Raw genomic sequence first — 18,770 nt, 5'->3', positions numbered from 1 at the left:
GGTTGGTTGGTTGGTTGGTTGGTTGGTTGGTTGGTTGGTTTTTCGAGACAGGTTCTCTCTGTATAACATTGGCTGTCTGGAACTCACTCTGTAGACCAGGCTGGCCTCCAACTCAGAGATCTGCCTGCCTCTGCCTCCTGAGGGCTGGGATTAATGGTGTGTACCACTATGCCAGGCTAGAATTTCTGGAATTAGTGCTACTACTTGGTTGTGATGTAGACGTCTTCACCTGTGTTCATGACTATTAGATGCTAGTTTTCTTCTGTTTTTAAAATGTCTTTGACTTTTGCTTGACAAAATGAATTTAAAAGTGTTTATTTCTTCTTCTTTTTTTAACATTACATTTATTTGTGTGTCTGTGCATGCACACTGGAGGTCAAAGGACAATTTGAGGGAGTCCATTCTCTCCTTTCCCCATGGTTCCCTGGGATTGAACTCAAGTCATCAGGCTTGGCAGCAAGTGCCTTTCCCTGCCATCTTGCCCACCCTAGTTCTCTTATGTCCTGGTATTGGCATTATTTCCTCCTCAAATGTTTGGATTGATATTATTTCTTCTTTCCATTCACAAATGGAGACAAAGCCAGATGTTTCCTTGAGGCAAAGTTTTCAGTGACACAGTCTTTTTGCTTAACAGACACGGGGCTCTTGTCTGTTTTGTTTTTGTTTGCTTGTTTGGTTGGTTGGTTGGTTTTTTGAGACAGAGTTTCTCTGTGTGGTCAGCTCTGTAGACCAGGCTGGTCTTGATCAGAGATCCTTCTGCCTCTGCCTCCTGAGTGCTGGGATAAAAGGAGTGTGCCACCACTGCCTGGCTAGTCTGTTTCTTCTTGAGGGAACTTTGGTAATAAGCTCATTTCAAGGAAATACTTCCATTTCCTCTTCAGGAGGTTCATTAGCATAAAGTTATTGATAATGGTCTTTGATTGTCCTTGTCACTTTGCTCTGTAGACCAGCCTGCCTGAGCCCAAGTGCTGGGTTTAAAGGTATGCACTCCCACACCTGCCAAATTGATTGCCCTTTTAATACCTGTGGAATTGTCCTGCCTTTATTGCTCATATCAGTGATTTATATTTTACAGACTTTTGTTGGCAAGCATGACCAACCATATTTTCAAAAACAAACAGCTTTTCCATGTCCTTTCTTCCTCTGGGTCACACGCCCTCCATTTATTTATTTATTTGTTTGTTTGTTTGTTTGTTTGTTTATTATTTACTTTTAGAAGAAAGTTTGGGCCACTAAACTCAGGTCTCTCTTGCCACTTAGTAAAGTAATACTTACATTCTTAAATATGTCCGTAGAGGCTATCTTAATAGCATCACATATTTTAATGTATTACACTGTTATTTTCCTTTCAGTTTTTTTTTTTACTGCAGAGGTCTGCTTTTTAATCTCCAAGCAGTTGGGGACCTCCCAGATTTCTTCTTGTCGAGTTCTCCTTTTTCTATATTGCAGGACAGTATTTTGCACAAGTGTCAACCTGGTCAAACTGCTCGACCTTGGTGTTCAAGCCTTTTATGTCCCGATTTCCCATTCATCCTGTCAGTACCGAGGGGTGTGCTGATGGTCCCTGTACCACATCACTATCTGCTCATCCTTATGTTCAGCGTTCTTACTTGTATTCCGTGTATGGAGAAGCACTGTTAACTACTACCTGCACACATGATCTGTATGTACCTTTGAAATACCTCTCTATCTCTGGGAATATTCCTGTTCTGTCCATTTCTTATTATTATAGCTCCTCCAGCTGTCTTTTGATTACTATTAATATCTATCCCTTTTCCCAGCCTTTTGTTTTGAACCAAATGTGCCTTTGTATTTAAAAGTGGTTCCTTTTCTCTTTTTCTTTTTTTCACTGACAGGGCCTTACTCTGGGCTATAACCCCAGCCCTAAATGTGTTTTTCTGTTGTTTTGGTGCTGAACACTGAACTCAGGACTTTGATCATGCTAGACACCCACTCCCTCTCTGAGCTGCATCCCCATCTCCTGACCCCCATGGTCACAAAGAAGTTCACTGCAATCCTTACCTTCCTTCCTCTGTGAGCACTGTACCTTTTTCTTACCTTGTTGTTTGAGGAACCGTTTTGTTTTGTTTGAGACAGGGGTGTCTATGTAGTCCTGGCTGACCTGGAACTATTGATGTAGACAAAGTTGCCCTTGAACTCACAGAGTCTGCTTTGTGACTTTTTTAAAACCCACCTAATTGTTGTTGTTGTTGTTGTTTTGTCTTAGAGACAATATGTCACTTTGTAGCCCAGGCTGCCCCTGAATCTGCAATGTTCCTCTTGTCTCTATTTTTCTCCAGTGCTGGGATGTCACGAATGTGTCACTAAGACAGCATTCACCTATTTTGTTTTGTTTTTTTTTTTTCTTTTAAAAAAAAAAATAGGATCTCACTATGCTCTGGCTGTCCTGGAACACACTATGTAGACCAGGCTATCCTCAAACTCAGATCTATCTGCCTCCTGAGTGCTGGGGTTAAAGGTATGCACCACCACACCCCACTTAGGTTCCTGCCTTGAATTCCTGCCTTGAGTTCCCTTCATGATGGTCTGTGAGCAGAATGTAAACCCTTTCCTCCCAAGTTGCTTTGGACAAGGCCTGTATCACAGCAGTAGAAAGCAGATCAGAGCAACGCCATGTCCCCGGAGGTCCCCAGAGGTCCCGCCGCCGCTGCCGCCGCCGCCGCTGCCGCCGCCGCCGCCGCTGCCACTCCGCCGACGTTCTGTCCTCTGCAGCTCTGATCCCTCCACCCCTTGTTGATCTTATTTTGATGCTGCCTTGGCATGATCATCTTCAGGATTTTTAATGTTTGGGATTCACTGCATTTCCTGAATCCGTAGGTTTATGGTTTCCATCAGATTCTGAAAACATTCTGCATTCCTTCTTCAAATAGTTTTTTCCTGCTCTCCTTTTCCGAGGTGACAGTTATACGTGTGTTAGATCATTTGGTGGTTTCCTAAAGGTGGCTGAGAGCCTGTTGTCTTTGAAGTTCAGTCTTGTTTAATCTCTGAGCTCTGTTCAGACATCCTGAATTGCTCTGTCTTATCTGTGAATCTCACCAGTTGTTCTTATTTTAATTGTATTTTTCATTTCTAGATTCATTTCTGTGTGTTCACGTGTATACATAAGCATTCGTGAATGTGAAGATCCACATTGTATGTTTTCCTCAATTGCTCACTATTTTTTCAGACAGTCTCACTCTGAACCTGGAGCTGACTGATTTGATTTGCTGACTTGGGGGAGTCCCCAGGAGCCTGTGTTCTCACCTCCCCAGAGCAAGGATTCACAATTTGTGGACAACCCCTGGGAGCTGTAAAGGAGGAATCTATCCCTTGGTGGAGACAGGCCTTTGTCTCCTCCCTTGAGGGTTAATCAAGTGGGAAGGTCTGGGACCTGTCCAGGGGACACCCCTAGGAAGTGGGGGTTATCTTAAGACAGTTTCCTTTTTCCCTAGTGCAGTCCCTACCAGCTGCCATGGGTTCTGCTGGATCTGACCACCTAGGTGTAATGATTTCTTGATTTTCTTTCAGATGCTGGCCAGAGCTCAAGTATGCTTTTAAACTCCCTAATGCTTTGAGCTTCCTTAATCTTTTTCTAAAGATCTTGTCCCTGCCATGTCACTGACCTCCATCCCAGCTTCTCTCCTCCATCCTGCTCCTCCTTTCCAGCCATCTGTGAGGTTTGTAGCTCGCTTTCCCTGGGCTTCTCCTTTCAAACTCCAGACACTGCCCCAAGCTTCGGTTTGAGTCAATTCTTTGTTCATAAGCTTATGTTGTGTTCATTCTTTTTTTATTTTTATTTTGGTTTTTCGAGACAGGGTTTCTCTGTGTAGTTTTGGTGCCTGTCCTGGATCTCGCTCTGTAGACCAGGCTGGCCTCGAACTCACAGAGATCCCCCTGGCTCTGCCTCCCAAGTGCTGGGATTAAAGGCGCACACCACCACCGCCCAGCAGTTGTGTTCATTCTTAAATTCTTTTCTTAGTGAAACTGAGACCCCCAAGAAGAAGCCCTGATTTCCCAGCTATCATATGTATGAGGATCTGCTGGGACTCCCTAAGATCCTGAATAACACTTCTCTACTGGCTTTTAATTCTTCCTTTTTTTAAAAAAAAGTATTTGTTTATTTGTTTGTTTGTTTTTGAGACAGGGTTTCTCTGTGTAGCTTTGGAGCCTGTCCTGGAACTTGCTCTGTAGACCAGGCTGGCCTCGAACTCACAGAGATCCTCCTGGCTCTGCCTCCCGAGTGCTGGGATTAAAGGCGTGTGCCAGCACCTGGCCTTTTATTTAATTCTTTAACCAGCAGAGAAAACTAACCTGTCCCTGCACCCCCAGACAGCATCTTTTTCTCTCTGTTTTTAAAAAGACCTTCCTGTCCAGCTTCAGAATGACCAGCTCTCCCTCGGCTCCTGCAGCACTTCTATGGAAGGCTTTTTCCACTGATTCTGCCTCAGTTGTCGTCACTGGCACTGCTCCCTCCCCTGCTTGGGGTCACATTGTCCTGGATCTTTGTACTGGGTCTAGATAGCATGAAAATTCCATTCTTTCACACTCAAAGGTTTTCCTGACGTCTTTTTAAAATTTATATATATGATTTTTCAAGACAGGGTTTCTCTGTGTAACTTTGCGCCTTTTCCTGTCACTCACTTGGTAGCCCAGGCTGGCCTCGAACTCACAGAGACCCCACCTGGCTCTGCCTCCCAAGTGCTGGGATTAAAGGTGTGCGCCACCACTGCCCGGCTTAAAATTTATTTATATTTTATGTATGAGTGCTCTGCATGTACACCTGCACGCCAGAAGAGGGCATCAGATCTCATTACAGATGGTTGTGAGCCACCATGTGGTTGCTGGGAATTGAACTCAGGACCTCTGGAAGAGCAGCCAATGCTCATCTCTCCAGCCTCCTGGCTTGTTTTTTAGTAACTTGCAGATTCATTTGACCCCTCTAAGTTTTCAAACTTTGAAAGATTCAGAACAACTTTTATTCTGGAAGAAGTTTGTCTTCACTAGTAAGGCGTGATACTTTTTTTTTTCTTATAGCCCGGGCTGGCAATTTCACTGGCAAAGGATGGCCTTGAACTTTTGATCCTTCTGCCACTCTCTCTACTGACTGATGGATTGCAGGCATACACCACCATCCAGGCCCCCTGTATGCGGTACTGGGAGTCAAATCAGGGATTCATGCATGCATGCTAGGCAAGTACTCTGCCAACTGAACCACACCCTCTGTTACTAGGCATGACACTTCTGTAGAGTCTGCCCATCTCTTATCTAACAGTGTCCCTCCATTCTGGCTTATGGGAACAGAATATAATCAGTTATGTGACCACAGGAAACAGCCTGCCTCCTGCTTCCTTGTTGGATACTTCTCAAGCTTGGGCAGGTCGTTCTTCAGCCAAGACTCAAAGAGATCTCTTTAGGTTGCCAACGTTTTTCTATGCAACTTTCTCCTCTGGTATTTCAGATCATATTCTGGGTTCTTTGGCTTTTCTAAACTCTGATCTCCATGTCCTTATGTTAGGTGGCCTCCTACCACTGGAAAAAAATACCAAAGATTTGCACTGGCTCACAGCTTCAGGGTTTCGGTCCCCAGCTACTGGTCCTGCTGCTCAGGGACTGTGCCAGCACTGTACATGACATCAGGAACACAACATAGTGGAAGGGGTCTCTTCACTGCATAGCATCCAGGAAGAAGAAGAAAAAAATGAACAGGAAAGGACCAGGTACAGTATCTCCTTCCAGATTACCTGCCCAGTACAACTTCCTTCCTCTGGGGCCTGCCTTCTAAAGGTTTAACCCCAATACCACCAAATAAAGGTCCACCCCCACCCCACCCCAATACCACCAAATAAAGGTCCACACCCTCCCACTACAATACCACCAAATAAAGGTCCACCCCCCACTACAATACCACCAAATAAAGGTCCACCCCCACCCCAATACCACCAAATAAAGGTCCACACTGCCCCCACTACAATACCACCAAATAAAGGTCCACCCCCACCCCACCCCAATACCACCAAATAAAGGTCCACCCCCACCCTACCCCAATACCACCAAATAAAGGTCCACACCCTCCCACTACAATACCACCAAAGACCAGGGACCAAGTTCTCAACAAACAGGCCGTGTGGCCATCCAAGGTGCAATCTCTAATACACTTCAACTCAGAAAGCTAGAGTCGGCTTCCCTTCCCCTCCAGCCTGTGGGGCACCCCGGAAACCCCTCCCTCACTATGTGAAGGGAGCATCCCTGGGGACTGCATTATTGTGCCACCTGCTGCCTGATATTCCAGCATTTCCTAATCTATGTAGCTGGCGCTGTTTTTGTTTTTGTGTGTGTTTTTAGTTGTCAATAGTACGAACACTTTCATCTCCAAAGCAGTTAATTTTTCATGGGCAGATTCAGGATTCACTCTACTCTTTCCCCCAAAGGAACTCACTTCGTCCAGGAATGGAGCATTAAGGAAACAAAGGTCTATCTAGACCCTTCTTTCTCAGTGTGTGCTCCTTGCTGAATTCATCATCACAGCTGCAATTCGTAGCCTTTTTGGATTTTAACAACAGTTTTAAAACATTAAGATATTTCAGGACAACAATCAATAATGACCCTAGTGTCTCTGAAAGCACAGGACTCACTTCTCACACTGCAGTGTGACCTTGCTATTTTAGTAAGAACTGTTTGCAGCCCGGCTTTTACGGAAGTGGTTTGAGAATGCTGGGAATGTGGCTCTGGTAGAATATGGTCCAACAAGCACAAAGTCCTGGGGTGATCAGCAGCAGCAGTACATATTGTAATCAGGAAGTAGAGGCAAGCCCGGTGGTGGTGGCACATACCTTTAATCCCAGCACTCAGGAGTCAGAGCCAAGTGGATTTCTATGAGTTCGAGGCCAGCCTGGTCGAGATCCAGACACAGCAAGATCCAGGACAGGCACCAAAACTACACAGAGAAACCCTGTCTCAGAAAAAAGAGGAGGAGGAGGAGGAAGAGGAAGAGGAGGAGGCGGCAAAAGAATCAGAAGTTCAAGGTTTGCCTGGTCTACACACTGAGTTTGAGGTTAGCTTGGGCTATATGTTAAGACCTATCTCAAAAAACAAAATGACAGCTGGGCGGTGGTGGCAGCACACGCCTTTAATCCCAGCAAAGCCAGGCAGAACTCTGTGAGTTCGAGGCCAGCCTGGGCTACCAAGTGAGTTCCAGGAAAGGAGCAAAGCTACACAGAGAAACCCTGTCTCGAAAAACCAAAACCAAACAAACAAAACAAAACAAAAACAAAACCAAATGACAGTGCTGGAGAGATGGCCCAGTTGTTAAGAGCACTGGCTGTTTTGTTTTGTTTTGTTTTGTACAAAATATCCATAGGCATAAAATAAACAAAAAATAGTTTAAAAACCGGCAACAAAAATCATTGTGGAAGTCTAGTGTGGTGGTTTAGTTATTTAATGCCAGCTCTCAGGAGGCAGAGGTGACTGGAACTCTGTGAGTCTGAGATCAGCCCTCCATAGAGCATTCCCGGGCTAGTCAGGGCTACAGAGTGAGAAGTAAGTGTCTTTAAAAAAAAAAAAATGCAAGAAATTTAAAAAAGAAATTATGCTTCTCATGCGAATCATCAAACTTTTGAAAAATTTAAGAAATTACAAAAATGTCAAACAATACATTATCCTACTGTCCAAAGGTAACACTGTCAACCTTGTTTTCCAGTTTTCCATGGAATGCCGATGCATTTGGTAGAGAACAGGTTAGGCCTAACTCTGGACAGGATGCTGCCCAGGTGAGCCTCCTGCACTTGATGGGTGGTCGTGGCCTAGAATCTACACTGATTTCCTCCAACTTAAAACATCCTTCCTGAGGGAAGTGGGAGACACGTGAGACCCAAGGGACTTTTTGAAGCCTCGGGGGAATGACCCATTAGGTATTTTGCTTGGTGAGAGAGAGTGTGTAGGAGGTCTAGCTGAGACTATGGCAGCTGGTGAGTGGCCCCAAGATTCCAGTCTCACCCTTTCATTTTACAGATGGGTGAAATGGGGCCCCTTAATAAGAGACATGCTAAGTTCTATCAGAACTCCTGGTGGTCTACCCGTGCGCAGCCCAGTACCGGTGCCCCTCAAAGACTGAAGCCGGGGAGGGAGTCAGATGTCCAAACCACTCACAGGGTCTGAAGGGAAGGCGAACCATAGCACTTTTCAGATGGGTACACTGACGTATACACTGACCCCACCCCCACCCCAAGTGGCACCTTCTGGATCTGGAGGCACCACCCAGTTGGGCACAGAGATTCCGCACGCACCCCGAGTCCGGAGGTCTCAGTGGGTGTCCCATGGAGTGCACCGAGTCCTCCTCACGACCTCAAGGACCGGCCCCTCAACAGGAGTTGGCTCCTACCTGGTCAGTCTAGCCTCTTGCCGTTCAGTCGCTATGGCAACCACTGGCCTAACATTCCAGGGTCCGGTAGCAGGCGGACGGCTAACTCTAGCCAATGGTGTCCTCTGTTTCTCTAACATGAAAAGCCGTTGGCCAATCGTTAGAGCCGTTTCAAAATCAGCCGAGAAGCTACCAGAATTTTAGGGTTTAGGTTGATTATGCCAGGACCTGAGGCAGAGAACTATTTAGGGGTTTTGTTTCTGAGTTTGGGGTTTTTTTTGTTGCTGTTATTGTTGTTGTTGTTGTTTTGATGACTCCTTAAAATTCTTAGAACCATAGGCCTAGGAATTTTGCTCACTCAGAAAATCCTCCCCAAGGAATAAACCTGAGTATTAGTATCCATCCACGCCCTGAGGGTGAGAAAGGGTTGATGACACAGTCCTCAAGGGCAAGTGTGCAATTTTCCATGAGCCCCTTACCCGTTTCACCGCCGCCACAGTGCGCCTTCGCAGCCCGGCTTGAACTCACCAGTGGCCCCTTTAAATTTATGGGATACGCCTTTTATTATAAACTGTCTCCGGCGCATTCCCCTGATCACGGCTCCTGCCACCCACGCCTCAAAAAAAAAAAAAAATCTTGCACCAGCCCAGCTGGTCTTTAGGCATCTCCCATAATACAATATGGCAGCTCCAGCCTCTCTTAAATGCTCCCTCCCAGCTCTACTGGCCCCACACCTGAGCCCCATGCCATGGTCAGGTCGTCCCAATGTCATTTCCTCGTAAAACTCTCCCCCAGAGGTTGCTGTAAGGCTCTGAACCGAATGGCATGTGCAGAAAAAAATGTGCGCGCTGGAAGCTCCACGCGTAGGTCCAGGGTCACAGCTGAACCCCTGGGAAACGGCGGAGTGGGGCTTGGATGATTGACAGCCCTCTGGGACTGCTGAGCGGCAGGCGTGCTGGGAGATTACGGATGCAATACAGCCAACAGGTGGGACGCAGGCGCGGGGAAGAAGGGGTACGCATGGTCCCCGAGACACGTAAAGGCTCTGCTGGCTGTCGACGTTGAGGGACTCACTACCTGGTGGGAAGCAGCAGGGACACCTCCCGGGATTGTGGTTGTTAGTGCAGGTTGCGGGGACACCTGGCGGACTGCTCAAGCCCATCCCACCTTTCCTGCAGGTGGAGGTGAGCTGCCACAGCCTGGGAACCAAAGCAGTCGGGACTTCTTCCCTTGGCCACTAGAGGGGACTCCTCCAGGTGAGCGCCAGGTCTCGGCCCTACGCTTCAAGCGAGCTTGGCAGCGCAGCCAATTATCTCAGGAGATCCCGCCCATCCCCTCCCGACAGCCACTCGCCTGCGCACAAGCTCGGCCAGCTTGGGACTGGCAGACAGGGTGACAAATCAAGTCTCGACCTTTGAAAGCAAAACACTGACAGCAGCCCCCTGGCAACTCGGAGCTGGGAAGGGATCCAGGAGGCTGTACCCTGGGTGGCACGGAGTGTCCCGGTCTCTTCTCCGGAACCTAGGATAGGTGGATCTAGAAGCAACGCCGCGGGTGAGTCGTGATCAAGACTGAAGGAAGGGGAACTTGAATTCAGGCTTGATGTTTTAGGAAAAGCAACGCATTTTTAGCTATCTAACAACCCCCTAGTATATAAATTCGATCTCCCTTGCTGTGGCCAGCCTTGTTGGCTTGGGTCCTGTTGCCTCCGATTTTTTTTTCTTCCATATTTGCAAGGAGAGTGGGCTCGGGTTTGCCTTAATGATTCTGGGCGTTACCAGATGAGGAAGTGGAAGGTACTGCCGGCTCCAGCATGCTGGAAATAGCCGGTGCAGCTCGCAGATGGATGGACCAAGCCGTGTGCTGGGAACAGAGGTGTGTCTCTCGGGCGCTCAAATGTCCAGCTCAATGGGAAAGGACCCGAGAATGGCACCCTTCGGTGCTCAAAAGCCTCGGGAAGGGAAAGCTTGGCATGAAACCGATATTCTCTAGTCAAACTAAATCGTCAGGTGTCGACAAGACCTCCGGGGACACACACACACACACACACACACACACACACACACACACACACACACCCTTGTTTTTCAGTTACAGATAATTTCTAAACTGACTATTTTTCATGGCCCTTTCTCTCTGGAAAACTTGCTCGGTGGGATTAAGGGGTGATTCATTTAGATGAGGCCCAGGTTTGGCGTGGAAACAGTCACTTTGTGAATTCTCTTTCCTTTCCTGGGTCAATGACCATGAGCTGTGACTGACCGTCAACACCGAGTTGGCTGTGTGCCTCTTGGACATATGTCGGTCCTGGAAAAGTGCTTTGAAACCAACACCAAACTGTCAGCAGGCCAAAATGTGAGCCTTGTGAGGGAGTGCAACTTGCAGAGTCCACGGAGGCTTTTGGGTGACTATGTGCTAGCCCAAGAGGGATCTCTCTCTCTCTCTCTCTCTCTCTCTCTCTCTCTCTCTCTCTCTCTCTCTCTCTCTGTGTGTGTGTGTGTGTGTGTGTGTGTGTATGCATTCAGAGCCCTGCGGGTTCCACAGGTGGAGAGGGAAACTGAGGCTGTTGTTTAAAAGCCAATGAACACACACACACACACACACACACACACACACACACACACACACACACGGGCGAGCGGGTGAGAGAGAACCAGCTGGCCTGGAGAAGGTTAGGAGGCTTGAATTCCTGCTGTCCCTCCTAGCTGGTCCCCAAGGCCTGTTTGCTTTCTCCGACATCCTGTGGGTGGGGCTGGGTATCTGTGGTCATGCATCCTGAATAAGGCTTTTTTTTTTTTTTTTTTTTTTTTTTTTTTTTTAACTGCAGTATATCAGGGGCTCTACATTTAGTCAGGAGTGGGTGTATATGCAAGTCACCTTGCCAGGTTCTGAGGTAGGTCTCCAGAGGAAGCAGGGGACCTGACCGGTGCCTTCAATCTAGGGCCCCTTCAACGACACACTGGATGCAGCTGTAGGTTTCTCCCAGATAGAGGAGCCCTAGACCACCCTCACATTCATGATGCCAAGACAGAGATGGAGACATTGAACACAGCATTGCCTTCGCACACATGCAGTCTAGTGATAAGTAATCATGCCTTCACAGACACTGGGCAATCTTATATTCATTGGGCCTCACAGGTAAGAAACATTATGAGTCAATGAGTTCCCCGATGACCGTGTCTTGGATAGGAACACTGTTTCAATGGGAGCAGCAGCAATGATTTAACTTTCGGCCCTTTGACAAGGTGCAGGTCTTTATGACTGCCTTGTACTAAGCCTGCATTTGGCATCTTCTAGATGCTGGGCATGATGTCTGTCTTGTGACGTGAGTCATGTCCCTGACATTCCTAGGCACAGAACATGGGGCAGAAGGAACTAGAAACTACGGGATACACAGTGTTTTGAAGCCTGGGCCTTGGCAGAGACTGTTTATCACACGCTGGGCCCTCGACTTTCTCGGGTGCACGCTTGGGAGATAGGAAGGTATATATATGAATAAACTACAGGATTAAATTGGGGAGTGGGCCTTAGTGGCTTAGTGGGTCAGGGCACTTGTGCTGAGCTTGATGAGTTGAGTTCAGTCCCCAGGACCAACATGTAGGGTGGAAAGAGCAGACTCCACTGACTTCCACGTGTGTGCTATGTCATGCGTGCATGAGTACATGCCCACACACACAATAAAGAGTGTTAGAAAATGAGAACTAAGTAAAGTCACGCTAGTGGCGGTTGGCACCTGCCAGCCATCTATGATGTCACCTTTACATGCCCTGTTCCATGAGATTCTTACTGCAGCCTGTGGGATAGAAACGTCATGAGCCATATTTTATGGCTAAGGAAACTGACTCAAAAGCTGAGGAACCAGGCTGAGGGTACCCAAGGTAGCACATGCCAGATCAAAAGCAGTTCAGAATGTCTGAAGGGGCCGGTGAGGTGGGTCAGCCGGTGAAAGCGCTTGTCAAGCACGGCCTGAGTTCGATCCCTGAAACCCACTGTGGGAGGAGAGAACCGACTCCCACAACTTCCACAGGCACATGATGGCATTCATACACACACATACATGACGATAATAAATGATTATAGCATATAATATAATAAACAGATTATACAATAGACTCTAAATCTGTATGGGTTTTGTTTGGTGCTTTGGGGAGGGCTTATTTTGTATGTTCTTTTTTTTTTTTCTAAGCATAAGAAGACTTCACAGAACCTTTTGCTATGGTGGTAGGATTTTGACTATGAGCTCTTGGTACAGATTTCCTTTTCTGTGTTTGGGAGAAGTTTGAGAAACACTGAAAACACCAGTCCAATGACATTAACAGGGTGATTACCATCCTACTTGAAGTCACATGACAGATAAGACGCTGAGTCACCCACAGCCAAACTGACATGGGCATCTGGTCCCACCTCCCGGTACAGTGTCCCCCCCCCCCCCCATGCCAGGATTTTCTTCACATTCTTTCCTTCCTAAGTTGAAAACCCCAGGATTTGGTGTTTGATTTGGTTTGAGTTTTATCGTTGTAACTGTTCATTTGGTTTGCTCTAAGACAAGACCTCATTCTATAGCCCAGGCTATCCCATAGTCCTTCCTGCCTCAGCCGAAGCCTCCCCCAGTGCTGTGATTGCCACACCCCATGACAGCTCCTATTGGATGCTGCTCATGGGATCTATTGATTGATTTTGGAAACCCGGAGAAGTGGATGTAGGTGGTTTTTTATCTTGTCCTGGAGCTTATGGAGGAAAGGAAGGTTTAAATTAGGATGTAATAGGAAGGAGAGGGATAAAAAAATAGGGCCAGGGATAAAGCTTTTCAAGGAATATCTCTTTATTCAGGGTGTGTGAGGCCCAATGATCATGCCTTCAGGGTCCCCTTTGGGTGGCCAGGTATGCTTTTCGTGAAGAGCTTTCTCAAGCAATGAAGTTGGGTACTATGTCTCATGTACATGAATTTTTCATGTCCTTCTCCACCACCCAGAGCTTGACCAGAGTCAGAAGACACACCCTCGCCCTTCTGCTCGGGAGAGACACACAAGCTGCCTCTTTCCCAGGGAACCTGAGGAGAAGGCTGTAAATCAAGCAAAAGAGCCCAGAGAACGCATTTTGCTGAGGAAGAGACCTGGGAGGCTGCTGGAAGGAGGTAGACACTGGTAGAGATGGCTTCCAGCTTGCATCCTGCCTAGCAGCAGCCCCAGCTCCCAGCCAGGCAAGATGTGCCACTAGACAGCCATGGACGGGACCCACAGCGCAGGCCTGCAGCTGCAGCAGCTCCCCCCGACCAGCAGCTCCATGATCCTGAGCAGCAGCGAGGGCTCCTTCTCCTACAAGGCAAGCACTTCACTTTCCTTTGGGAATTTTGGGGTTTCTGACAAGAGGGACACAGGAGCTGAATGACCTCACAGGTGTGCCCTGTGTCTGTATGCCATCACCAGCTGAGATAGGCAGGTCCTCCACACATACCGTACAGCCTGGAATCCAAAGAAAAGAAATGCTCGTTCAAACAGATAAAAACAGGGCTGGGGAGATGGCTCAGGCAGGAGAGTCCTGTCTTGGACAAGGCTGAGGGCCAGGGTTTGGATCCACAACACCCATGTAAATGCCAAGCAATTGTGGTAGGCCGCCTGTAATCTCAGGAAACAGGAGGCAGAGACCAGGGAATCCCTGGAGCAAGCTGGCTAGCTAGACTGGTCAGGTCAGCCAGCTCTGGTTCAAGCAAAAAACCTGGCTTCAATAAATGAGATGGAGAGCAAGTGATGTGAACTCTGGAGGTTGACCTCTGACCTCCACACACCCATGCACCTGCATGCACGCGTGCGCGCACGCACATACATACATACACTGAAATAACATTAATAAAATAAATACAAATGTTGAAAAAAATAGGTAGAGACATATCTTAAATGCAGAATTTAAAAGGAATACACTTCCAGTTAGGAGATTTGAGGTTTGTTTATTTTTTATTTAGTTTTTTGTTTTTTGTTTTTTTGAGAGAGAGTTTCTCTGTGTTATTTTGGTGCCTGTTCTGGATCTTGCTCTGTGGACCAGGCTGGCCTCAAACTCACAGAGATCCGCCTGGCTCTGCCTCTTGAGTGCTAGGATTAAAGGCGTACGTCACCACCGCCCAGCTTGTTTATTTTTTTAAATATTTGTTTTATTTTATGTATATGTGTGTATGTCTGTACACCATGCCCAAGGAGGTCGAAAGCAGTGTTTCCTCTGGATCTGGAGTTACGGATGGTTGTGAGCCAGCATGTGGGTGCTGGGAAACAAACCCAGGTCTTCTGTAAGAGTAGTGCGCGCTCTTAACCACGGAGCCATCTTTCCAGTCTAGAAGATTTGGATTTTAGTTGGAGAGCCTCTCTGTTCACGTCTCAGTCTACCTTGTCTTTTTCTAGTATTTTAAGACCTGGCACCACATTGTTGAGGAGGTTTTGGATCTTGGTTGTTTTGGTTCTCCTTCTTGGTGGACCACTTCCCCATGGCACTGATAGTGGAATACTTCCCCGCAAAGCACGCTTCCAGAATGTCTGCTAGTCACCTGTTAAGCTGCTATATGGGGATTTGCATGACAGCTTCCCTGTTGGTGGGCACTCAGGGTGTTTAGAATATGGCATGAGATGAACTGTGGATGTGACTGAGTGCCAACCCTGGGGCTCATCTCGGATTATTTCCTTGGATGTGTTTTAGATTGTTTCCTATGAATAGGTAGAAGGTTTTAGAGTCAGATTTCGGTGTTCCTAGGGAAGCATATAAAGACTGGAATCGTTGTTTTTAAAGCTTGTTGTTGTTGTTTCTGAATTAGTTGGCTCCTCAGTCTCCTTTCCTTTTGCTGTAATAGAAGCAACTTCAGGGAGAAGCTCGTAATTCACAGACCAGGATAACAGGAGCTTGAGGGAGCTGGTCACTTGACAGCCATAATCAAGATCAGAAAGCAAAGGATGCATGCATGCTAGTGCTCCGCTCTCTAGCTCCCTTTCCCCAGGACCTGAATCTAGGGAATGGTGCCGCCCACAGTGGGCAGTTCTTCCCACATCAGAGCATAAGAAGGTCTCCACAGACATGCCCTCAGGCCAAACCAGATCTAGAGACTGGTTTCATTGAGACTCCCTTCCCAGGTGACTCTAGGTTGTGTCAAGTTGACAATGAAAAAGAACCATCACAGGGGCTGGAGAGATGGCTCAGTGGTTAAGAGCACTCACTGCTCTTGCAGAAGACTCAAGTTTAGTTCCTAGTAGCCACATGGCAGATCCAGGGCATCCCACTCCTCTTCTGACCTTCCCCGAGCACTGCATGTATGTGGTGCCTGTACATAAACTCAGGTGCACACACCTGCACATAAAATTAAATAAATACTTTTTTTTAAGATAGCCCTCACAGTCAAGACTGATAACACCCTGGCTGAAGGAGGCTTAGAGATCATCGAATGCTCTGATTTTATGGGTTGGGGAAATGGAGCCAAATGGTGGGAAGTGATGTACTTGAGATCATGTATCACACTGATAGAAAGAACTACGACTTATTTTTAGCTCTGAGTGATGACAAGAATCTCCACAAGTCACGCGTGTTGAACTCTCAATCTGTCCCGGTGCTGTGCTGGGTCCTTTGCATGTGTTCTCCCAGGCAATCATCTCATTGACACTAACAGGACACACATTTTTCCTCATCTGTAAAGTGGGTGACAGTAATACCTGCCCCCTGGCCATTAGGAGGAGCAAATGAATCTGGCCACATGAAGCTTGGAACAGTGGCCCACGTATGATGCTCTCTTTCAGCAGGTGGCCGCCAGCAGCGTTTCAGTCTCCACTTTGGGGACAGGGAATCTGAGGCATGGGGTTATATGGTAGCACGTCCTTAGCCATCTCACTGGCTCATGGCTTCTCAGCCAGTACCCTCTCTCTGCCTCGACACACTCCTGATGGCCCTGTCACCCCGTAGGCCAAGGCAGGTGCTAGGGAGGGACACACAGGAGGAGAATGAAAGGGCTGTTTTCATTTTAATTCCATCCAGTCGGGGAGGCTGGATACACACGTATGGGAGTCCCAAAAGTCCGCTCACTAGGAGAGAGCAAGACTGACCGTGACATTCCTCAGTGATTCCATCCCACCCAGGTAGCTCCCATGCAGAGTTGGGTCTATTTCAAAGCCAAGGCGGCATGATTTTCTTGTTCTCTGATCTTTCTGTGGAATCCTGTCATTTCCATCTCCCTCATAGCCACTACCATGTTCTTGGAGGAGAGATGGGTGATGAGCAGAACAGCTATAATGAAGATCGGGAGACCTGGGATCCAGCTCAGCTTTGTCATCACATTTGATCTCAGACAAGTCAGGCTCTCTCTTTCAGTGCCTCAGTTTCTCTCTTTGTCCAAAGAGGGGGCAGAGTTTATGGTGGTCCCCAGGCCTGGCTGATTACCAGACACATCTTGAACACACCTCTTTGCCTTCACCTCCCCCCCCCCCACCCCAATTCTCCCTTGTCAAATCCCAGTCCAGCAAACCTGGTCTAGAATCCTGGAGGCTGTGGTTTATAGAACAGCATCGGTGGGTCAAGCTGTCAACCTGGGCAGCTATGTGGATGGATGAGAGGTGCATCTTCCCTGGAGTCCAGGAGAGAAATGGGGAAAACAGGTCTGTCTCCACAAGGACTCGCCATTAAGACAAAACGTGGTGCTGGGCATAGTGGCGCACACCTTTCATTCTAAGACTTGGGAGGAAGAGGCAGGTGGATTTCTGTGAGTGCCAGGCCAGACTGGGCTACATAGTGAGACTCAGGTTGTCCCTACCACCACCACCAAAGAGAAAAAAAGAAGAAAAAGGAAAGAGGGACGGACAGGAGGGAGGGAGGGCTGAGAGAGATGGCGGAGCAGAGTGCTAAGACCTCGGGCTTCAGACTCAGACAGGCCCTAGCTTTGATCTACCTTCAGTTAAAACCTGGAAACGTCACCGACGTGCAGGTCAGACCAGAATCAGCCCTGTAGGGTAATTAGGAAGATGGTTGGAATGTCCAGAATGAGGAACCCCAAGCTGCATGAGTCATCCGTTTCTGCCTGGGAAACCCTACCATCCACCCAATTCCTTTATCACATGTTTCAACACTTCCCAATGGGAAATATAGGTCCTTTGTCCATAGTCAGTTAACAGACACTGCCATAAGTAATAGCAGCTAGTGTGTGTTGAGCGTTGACTGTGTAGCAGAGACTGTCCCAGGAAGAAAGTCTGTTATAACTTCACCTTACATGTAAGGAAACTAGCACAGAGAAGTCCATTAACTTGTCTGAAGCCACACAGTCAATAGAATCAGAAAAGTAGGAATTTGAATCATCTGCTCATCGCCAGGGTCCAGGGTCTTGGCCACCATTTTGTGCTCTTATATTGTACCAGGCACTCAGCTAGGCTCCTTCTGTTCCTACTTCTGGTGATGAGTGTCAGGATGGCTGCCACAGGCAGGCAATGCCTCACCTGTTAAAGACGGCGTCAGGGAGGTGGCCTGCCGCCAAGCTGCAGGTGTAGCAAAACCCGGTTCGCTGAAATGCGTTCTCTGGAATGCCAGCCACCCAAAGCCAGCCAGGATGCAGCTTACCTGTTTACATCTCCAAGCCCAAAGCATTGTGGGAGATCAGCTTAGCCTCCAATTGATGTCTGTGATAGTGGTAGTATTTAAATGGAGGCTGGCGGGAACAGACCCAAGGGGGACCTAGGCCACGGCATGTGAGCTGACTCACTCAGATGCCAACATCCACATACAGGGATTGCCTCTCACCTGCAGCTGCCTTTCCACTAAACACTTCATTTTCTTTCCAAGTCATAGGGAATTTTAAAAAATCACTTTGGATTAGAATATATCAGCTTCAGGGCCCTGCACTTGTGGGAGAGCTGGGCCTGCCCCTTGCCAGCCCATAGCACTGTGGTGCAGGGGGCAGCGTGGCGTGGGCACAGGAGAGCTTTAATCCCAGCACTCGGGAGGCAGGGGCAGGCAGATCTCTGAGTTCGAGGCCAGCCTGGTCTACAGAGCTGGTTTAAGACAGCCAAGGCTACACAAAGGAAGCCCGGTCTCAACAAAGCAAACCAACCAAACAAAAAGGATGATAGGTGAGCCCAAAGGAGGCAGACTTGGTGGCACACTTAGGAGTGCAGGCAGTAGGTCCAGAAGATCAGGGTTGCCCTCAACTACATAAGGAGTTCGAGGCTACAGGAAACACAGCCTTTAAATAAATAAATAAATAAATAAATAAATAAATAAACAAACAAACAAATAAAAAGACATGAAGACAAGCCATAGCAGCTGCTAGAATCATTTTAGGATTTATTACTTTGTGTGATGCCTCAGCTCCCTTTTGTGGAGCATCATCATAGGGGGTTTATAATCCGCTTTCATTTTAAAACCTGAAAGCAGAGGTCCAGAGACTTGAGGTGTTTTCCCTCAA

General features: G+C 47.6%; 2 protein-coding genes across 8 annotated transcripts in view; one reads left to right on the top strand and one right to left on the bottom strand.

Annotated features, from left to right (window-relative positions):
- Stpg1 (sperm tail PG-rich repeat containing 1) overlaps positions 1-8,887 on the bottom strand; it is a 44,548-nt gene extending 35,661 nt beyond the window's left edge. For 2 of the 4 annotated variants that reach the window (XM_036178040.1, XM_036178043.1), the window contains exon 1: positions 8,378-8,451. The gene's annotated coding sequence lies outside the window, so the exon portion shown is untranslated. Of the gene's footprint in view, positions 1-8,282; positions 8,452-8,835 lie in introns of those variants that run through there. The other 2 variants (XM_036178042.1, XM_036178041.1) reach the window with 2 other exon arrangements.
- A 132-nt stretch (positions 8,888-9,019) lies between these two features.
- Nipal3 (NIPA like domain containing 3) overlaps positions 9,020-18,770 on the top strand; it is a 41,434-nt gene continuing 31,683 nt past the window's right edge. For 2 of the 4 annotated variants that reach the window (XM_036178038.1, XM_036178037.1), the window contains exons 1-3: positions 9,020-9,343; positions 9,535-9,910; positions 13,329-13,678. In XM_036178038.1, the coding sequence (XP_036033931.1) occupies positions 13,580-13,678 (99 nt within the window). In that variant the 5' untranslated portion in view covers positions 9,020-9,343; positions 9,535-9,910; positions 13,329-13,579. Of the gene's footprint in view, positions 9,344-9,534; positions 9,911-9,949; positions 10,232-13,328; positions 13,679-18,770 lie in introns of those variants that run through there. The other 2 variants (XM_036178035.1, XM_036178036.1) reach the window with 2 other exon arrangements.

Source organism: Onychomys torridus, chromosome 2 (genome assembly GCF_903995425.1).
Source record: "Onychomys torridus chromosome 2, mOncTor1.1, whole genome shotgun sequence".
Lineage (NCBI taxonomy): Eukaryota > Metazoa > Chordata > Mammalia > Rodentia > Cricetidae > Onychomys > Onychomys torridus.
The sequence above is the reverse complement of the archived record's forward strand: the minus strand, read 5'-3'. Positions and strand labels throughout refer to the sequence as shown.